The sequence below is a fragment of the Eutrema salsugineum genome, unplaced genomic scaffold (assembly GCF_000478725.1).
Source record: "Eutrema salsugineum unplaced genomic scaffold, Eutsalg1_0 scaffold_3, whole genome shotgun sequence".
NCBI lineage: Eukaryota > Viridiplantae > Streptophyta > Magnoliopsida > Brassicales > Brassicaceae > Eutrema > Eutrema salsugineum.
The window spans coordinates 5,255,448-5,262,736 of record NW_006256756.1 but is presented as its reverse complement, the minus strand read 5'-3'; the positions used below and the strand labels follow the sequence as shown (position 1 = coordinate 5,262,736).

General features: G+C 44.3%; 1 protein-coding gene across 1 annotated transcript; it reads right to left on the bottom strand.

Moving 5' to 3' along the window:
- Nucleotides 1-782: 782 nt before the first annotated feature.
- Nucleotides 783-3,300, bottom strand: LOC112085293 (uncharacterized protein At3g60930, chloroplastic-like). The gene is made up of 7 exons (XM_024154497.1): nucleotides 3,094-3,300; nucleotides 2,754-2,975; nucleotides 2,381-2,702; nucleotides 2,021-2,292; nucleotides 1,550-1,918; nucleotides 1,394-1,457; nucleotides 783-1,336 (listed from the first exon to the last, which is right to left on the bottom strand). The coding sequence occupies exons 1-7, from the start codon at nucleotides 3,298-3,300 to the stop codon at nucleotides 783-785; spliced, it is 2,010 nt and encodes a 669-aa protein (XP_024010265.1).
- Nucleotides 3,301-7,289: the final 3,989 nt, after the last annotated feature.

Below are 7,289 nucleotides of genomic sequence, written 5' to 3'. Positions count from 1 at the left end.
AAAACGTATCACTCGCCATAGTTTACTGTCGCACACGAGATTATAAGACGAGACTACATCGCTTTCTCTAAAACCAAAGTGACTTCTTAAAACCCAGTAAAGTACACTCAGCCTCTCGGGAACACCGATCTAAAGCTATCGGTTTGGATTTTAAGAAATCCAAGTCCAACATGCTGATAAGTAAAAACCTAGTCGATTTAAAACACCTCGTAATACCTTATGACTCAGCGCCTCGGCATAGACTGTCAACACCATAAATAACATTGGTCCTCTTCTCAAAGTCAACACCATAAATAAAACACCTCCCAGCTCGGGAACGCTGCTCCTTAGACATTTTATAGGATCCATTTGATAGCTAGAATATGAAAACAGCCTGTTTTTATTTGAGACACTCCATCAATTTTTTAGAACAGCTTGGCCAGGAAAGAAAACAAACGCATCCCTGGCCCGGCTCGACAAACTACGTGAAAACACCCACGTTTGACAATAAATTTTCTCAAAAACGTTCGGAACAAATACTTCTCGCGAAATGATTAAGTCAAAACCAGAAATTCTAAAAAAGAGACAGACAAAATCATTATCATATAAGCTTGAGTTCAATAGTCAAGTGGATAATTCTGTCCAGGCACAAGGTTCAAAAGCAAAAACAAACGAGCCGACAAGTATGGATAAAGCCATCCAGGCACAAAGGAATAAGATAATCCGGTACATAGTCAAGAACACCAAAAACTATCACTCTCGGTGAGTGTCGGAGATGCCCTCAGCTGCAAGATCACTAGCCCTCAGGGTGTTGATGTTTGAACCCGTCGGATCCACAACACCGACTGCAGCGGCGGAAACCTCCAATGGCTCGACCCCGAGACGAGAATCAACAGAGTCCGGGAAACTGGACTAACAACAAGCTCTCCCCTACGATCGGTCGCGATGCGCTCAAATCTCTCTTCCGCCCCAATTACCTCGGCCTCCCATGTCTTTAGCTTTTCTTCTTCGGCGTCAAGAGTGGCGTCGGGCTTCCTGAGATCACTGATTAGTACGAGGTTGCTCCTAATCTGACCAAGATCATTCTCGTCACGCTTAGCTTTCTCCAGCTCTTCCATCTTCTTTTCAATCTTAGAAAAACGTTCCTGGAATTTGGCTGCTGCCTCGCGCCAAGCCTCCTTCTTAGCTATCTTCACTTTCGACTCAAAGAGGGCATCCTTCGCCTCAATCTGCCTCTTCAGAGAAGAAATCTCATTGTTTTTCCGGACCCGAGACTCCTCAAAACGGGAGACCAGCCTATCATACTCAGCCTTCAAAGCCTTTTTCTCGTCCTCCAGCGCGACGACGCGGGATTGCGCTCAGGAGGTATCACTTGAAGCTTTCTCGAGATCAGCTTGCTATGCCTTTTCCAAACCACGCTCGATCTTTACTGCATCAGCTTCGTAACCGGCCATCAACTCGTTTATGGCAGCGTTGAACTAATAAAAAAATACACGCCTCGAGACGTTAGTGGCTTAGCAAGATCAAAAGACGAGAGACGAAAAAAGCTTCAAAACAGGAAAATGCATACCTTCGTCTCGCGTTGAGCCATGGCAGCATAAGGCTTAGATCGCCTAAATTTCTCGGGAGGCGGGAATGAAACGTCAGCACTATTCACCTTTGCAAATAACCGCGCCGAGGCAACCGGATCGTCAATAATAAGCTTCCTCTCGACCGGCTCGTCATTAACTCGCCTCGTTTTCTTTTTCGAAGGCTTTGGAGCGGTGAGACCTTTGCCCTTCTCAACTGCAGTACACTTGCAATTGGACGCCTTGTGACCGATCAAATACGAGGCAGTTGGCCTCGATTGAGGAAGAGCAAGCACTGCCGAGGCTGTTGGTACAGCCGACTCCTGTGGCTCGCTCAACGCGTTCGTCGACGCCTCTGAAACTATGTCTCCCTGCTTGACACATTTCTATTTGCTCCCTTGGTCACCAAGTTGCGGCTCCACATGAGTTTCACCGTCAACCTGTTTCGGAGCCTCCTCTGCTCTTTAAGTAGCCTCCTCGGCTTGCTGATCAGCCTCCTCGGCTCGTTTTGCAGCCGCCTCGGCCTCCCTTCTCTTCCTTTCCCTAAGTGTCACAATAACCATCTTCTCCCCAGTATCTCCGGAAGAGTTCGACGAGCCTGAACAGACCGGAACTCCAGCTAATATTGATCGAGCTCTTTCGACTCTTTCAAGCGAAAAATGGCGCTTCCAGTTATTCTTCCAAGCTGCTAACGCATCTCGAACGTCAAACAAATCCTCGAGGACTGGTGGAAGGATGCTCCGAACTGCAAAACAAAAGAAAACAAGAAAGAATAGTCAGGAATCGACACATGATATAGATTCCGAGCCGAGACGAAACGTCAGATCGGCTACCAAGTGGTCCCCAATCGATCTTGGTAATGTCGGCAAAGTCACCAACCGACGCCTCGTTAACGAGAACGTAGAAGAAGCGATCATCCCAGAAAAAATCTTTGCTCGGAAAACCACATATAATTTTGTGTCGGGCCTTGCTCGAGATATAGAACCTCTTCTCTTCAGGAGCTTTGCGAATCTCCAAGAAATTCAGCAAATGATCAAGAGTGACGTCGATATGACACTCAAAACTCAGCACTAAAATCCCGATCATGTGACGCAGGCCCCTCGGCACGATCTGACCAATGGAAATTCCATGCTTCCAGAGGTATCTGAGAATCACCTCGGGAATTAGAAACCAGAGATAGCAAAGTTTGAAAAAACTCTCATATACCGTCAAGTGATTTGGAGGCAGAAGCTTAGCACGATCGGTTGGGCTCGGCATGACGAACACTACCACCTCCGAGATCCCGAAACGGATGCGCAGAGCTTCCAAAGATTCCGCTGAGGATAAAGATGAGCCAGGCGGATTGGGTCTCTGTCTCTTCTTTTTCCGAGGTCTCAAACGTCCCGAAGCACCACAGTTCGCTACAAGGAGCTCTAATTTGCGCTTCGCCTCGACGGGTCAAACGGGAAAACCTCATCTTTGGCTTTTATTGCGAAAATATCGACCTCGCCTCGGGAAGGAGAAGGACCGTGAGACGAGCTAGTCGAAGCATTCGCCTTTTCATTACCTTGAAACACGGCTCGGCGTTATCAAATAGAATCGCATAGTCGTTAACATTAACGCGGCTCGGTATCCTTTTGAAATCACCTCGTCGTTGCCTCGAAACACGGCTCAGCGGTGTCAACCAAAATCGCCTCGTTGTTGCCTTGGAACACGGCTCAGTGTTATCAAACAGAATCGCCTCGTCGTTAACATTAACACGCCTCAGCATCATTTTGAAAACGCCTTGTCGTTATCATAAACACAGCTTGGTATCGTTCTCGCAAAAACGCCTCGTCGTTACCATAAACATGGCTCGGTATCATTCTCGCAAAAATGCCTCGTCAGCTCGGTGTTCCCTGAAAATGTCTCGTCGGCTTGGCATCCTTTCGAAAACACTTCACCAGTTCGGCATCCTTTGAAAAACGCCTCGTCGACTCGGCATCTTTAGGAAACGCCTCATCGACTCGGCATCCTTTGAAAATGCCTCATCATTAACAAAACGGCTCGACATCATCTCTTATCTTAAAACGCGATTGCTTGGCTCGATGGTTTATCCCATGTCCAGGAGTGATGAACCTCGTCACTCTCGTCTCCGAAATTGACGAGCTGGGGGGCTAACTGTTGGGGTCAGTTTCACCCCAAGTGGATAAAACCATCTTCATCACGACTAAGTGTTCAGGAGAGCCGAGCTATAGCAAAGAAGTACGAGAGTGGGCCGGATCCATTGAAGAAAGGAGAGTATGGGCCAAGCCGTCTCGTGACTTTGGGTATAGCTTGGGCCGAGCCGTGAGAGGAAGAATCAGTGGGACGAACTGCAGAGAATAATAAGTTGGCCGAGCTGTGGAGGAGAATAAGCGGGCCGAGCCGCGTCCCTTCGTGTTGGGCCGAGCTAATTTCCTTTGTATTGGGCCGAGCCGATTAATTTGCTATGGGCCGAATCAAGGTCGAGGAGGATGAAGCCCACAGAAAATCACAGGCGAAATACAAAGGCAGTGGCCGCACGAAGTGATAAGGAAATATTCCGAAAATCTCTCCGAGATTCTCGGCTAGGCGGTTTAGAGAATTAGTATAAATATACGATGTACACGATTCCTTCTGTAACTTTCCACAACTCGAGAGCAATAAGACTTAAACACTTTTCCAGCAAAAAACCTACTTTTGATCTTACTGTTCTTGCGATAAACCCTAGAAATTTCGGATCCCTCAAGTTTTCCTTAACCAATTTTTGGTTGTGCAAGTTTCGGCTCACACAGTGATTTCTATGTGTTAGAATTTAAAAGAGTTTTCAGGATATGTTGACAAAAGGAATGCACTTGGGAACAAAAAGCATAATATGGTCGATACACTGAAGGCGAATCATCACAGTCAGAAGCTCACCCGCGGCCAAAACGTCATCCGGCGGGGGTGCGAAATTTTAGACCACGGGGAGCTTAATTCCGAGCCTCAAAAGCCAATTTTAAAGCCCAAGTCACTCCCGTCATAATTCCTGCAAGCCCTAGGCGTTCCTGAGGACTCAAGACACTATATAAACCCCTTTTAAGTCGTTTAGAGGGGTATACCACATTTATCACCAGAAACCCTAGAAGAGAGTCACGCCTAGAAGAGGAGCCACCAAGAGGACCACCATCGGATCTCCTGCTTCAACCTGTTCTTCGTTTCAAATTTTTGTCTATTTCAATTCTCTGCAATTCTAAATACTTTTGTGATGTTGAACTCAGCTATGTCTGAGTAATTTTCCAGTTGGGTTTTTAAGGGATTTTTCAAAGGGAATTGCATGTCTTGATCATATGCTTTATTCGATTTAGGGTTCATAATCTTCTAGGAGTCCTTCGTTCATTCTTGTTCCCTATGCTGTTTCTGTTGCTAACCGCTTAGAAATTGATCTAAGTAATTGGGGCCACGAGAGTGTTGTATCGAATTACCAGACCTAGAAGTGATCGAGCGAAATCGCTATAGGAGACGAAAGCTACCTATAGAGAATCGCGAGCGTGGATGAATTCTGTTTTTAATGCATGATCTTATTTGCAGCATGAGAGCGAGAGTTAATTGCTGTGTTGAGTGATTAGATGATTAAAGTGACGAGAGTTGGCTAATCTTACATGTGTCTATTTGAGTTCAGGATCCTCACTAGTTGATTACCTTTATCAATTTGTTTGACTTTGGATCAGTTCATGAACCCCTTCGAAAACCCTTTAGACCCAACGATTTGTTCCTATTGTTTTACGACTTGTTTATTTCAATTGCTTTTAGATTTAGTGACCCCAAAACCAAAAACTCCCATTTTGCTTGTTCTACTTGTCTTAAGTCTTGATTGATTCGTGCTGAAAGCTCAAAATCTCTTTGGTTCGACCCCTAAATACTATAGCGTACATCTGTGCACTTGCAGATATTTAGGGTTATAAATTTAAAACGTGAAGCTAGAAGTAACCCTTGATTCTCTTAGCATCAAGATTTGATCGTCTGGTGGGTCATTTCTGATTCCCAAGTCTTCGGCTCCGGTTTGGCAGAAATGGTCATTTATGCCGTGTATAACATTCAAATTCAGTAATATCGGATCGTCTGGCTCTAACGAGTTTATGAAGGTGTGCAATGCTCTTTTGTATCTGTTCCTGAGTTGTTTGATCTTGGAATGAGTCATGGCTCCTTCTTTGACCGTTGACATTAGATCCGGTAAGCACTTAAGGTCGATGTCCACATCATTCCCTCCCTCTTCTAAAGGTTTTGACCCCAAAACTTCTTCTTCACCTTCATCGAAGTAAGATAAATCAGCCACATTGAAAGTATGTGAAATGTTATACTCACCTGGGAGATCTAAACGATACGCATTATTGTTGATCTTGCTTAAAACTTTGAAAGGCCCATCGCCTCACGGAGAAAGTTTAGAAGCACGTCAGCCTGGAAATCTTTCAGGTCTCATGTGTAGCCACACCCAATCTCCAGGTTCGAAGGTGACATCTTTTCTGCCTTTGTCTGTGGCCTTTTTGTAAACATCAGTTTTCTTCTCTATATTTGTCCTTGCCGTCTCATTTAACTTTTTAAAAAGTTCTCCATGCCATAATCCATTGAGATTGGCCTGTTCTACCTGTGCTATAGGTCGAAGATCCACTGGAGACAAAGGGTTAGTGCCATAGTCAACCTCGAAAGGTGACAGTTTAGTAGCTGAATGCCTTATGCGGTTGTAAGCAAATTCCACAAAAGGAATACAATCAAGCCAAGTACTCATATTTTTAACAATAGCAGCTCTAAGTAGTGTGGATAAGGTTTGGTTTACCACTTCTACTGCCTATCAGTTTGTGGGTGGCACGTGGTGGAGATTAATAACTTGGTAACTAGTTTCTTCCATAATGTTTGCCAGAAGTGACTAAGGAACTTCGTGTCACGGTCTGATATGATGGTTCTTGGAATACCATGCAGACGCACAGCCTCCTTGAAGAACAAGTTAGGAATTTGCGTTACATCATTTGTCTTTTCACACGGGATAAAGTGTGCCATCTTGGAGAACCTATCGATGACAACAAAGATGGAGTCCTTGTGCCTGATCTTAGGCAATCCTAGTACAAAGTCCATCGAAATATCTACCCAAGCGGCGTTAGGTATAGGTAAAGGCATATAGAGACCGGGAGGATGTAACCTGGATTTGGCTTGACGGCATTGTATGCATCTTGAGCAAAACCTTTCCACGTCTTTCTTCATGTGAGGCCAATAGAAATGGTCCATCATAACAGCTAAGGTTTTATCCACCCCAGAGTATCCCATTAAGCCTCCACGGTGTGCTTCACTAAGCACTAGCTCTCTCATAGAACCCTGCGGAATACACAAGCGTTTGTCTATAAAATCCGGATCCGAATAGTAAAATTGATTATCCAGCGGAAACGGATCCGGATCCGGATACTTTGAAAAGTCCGGATATCCGGCTCCTTTCCAGACTTTAAATACTTGCATAACTATTTATTTGCAGCAAATTAAAAAATACATTTATAAGCAAAATGAGTTGTTCATAGTTGTAACTAAAAACTGATATAGTTAGAGGGTGTGAATGGTAAAAACTTATAGTCGTATTTAAGAAGAGTTATGAGGGAAATATAAGAGGGAAATGAAAAGTTATAATAAAATAAAATAAACCCAAATTATTACTTTTTATTTCATTCTTACGTTCCTTCTTTTTACCACAATTTTTCAAATTAATGTAAAGTTGTGATGTTTTTTTTTTCTTCACAGGTT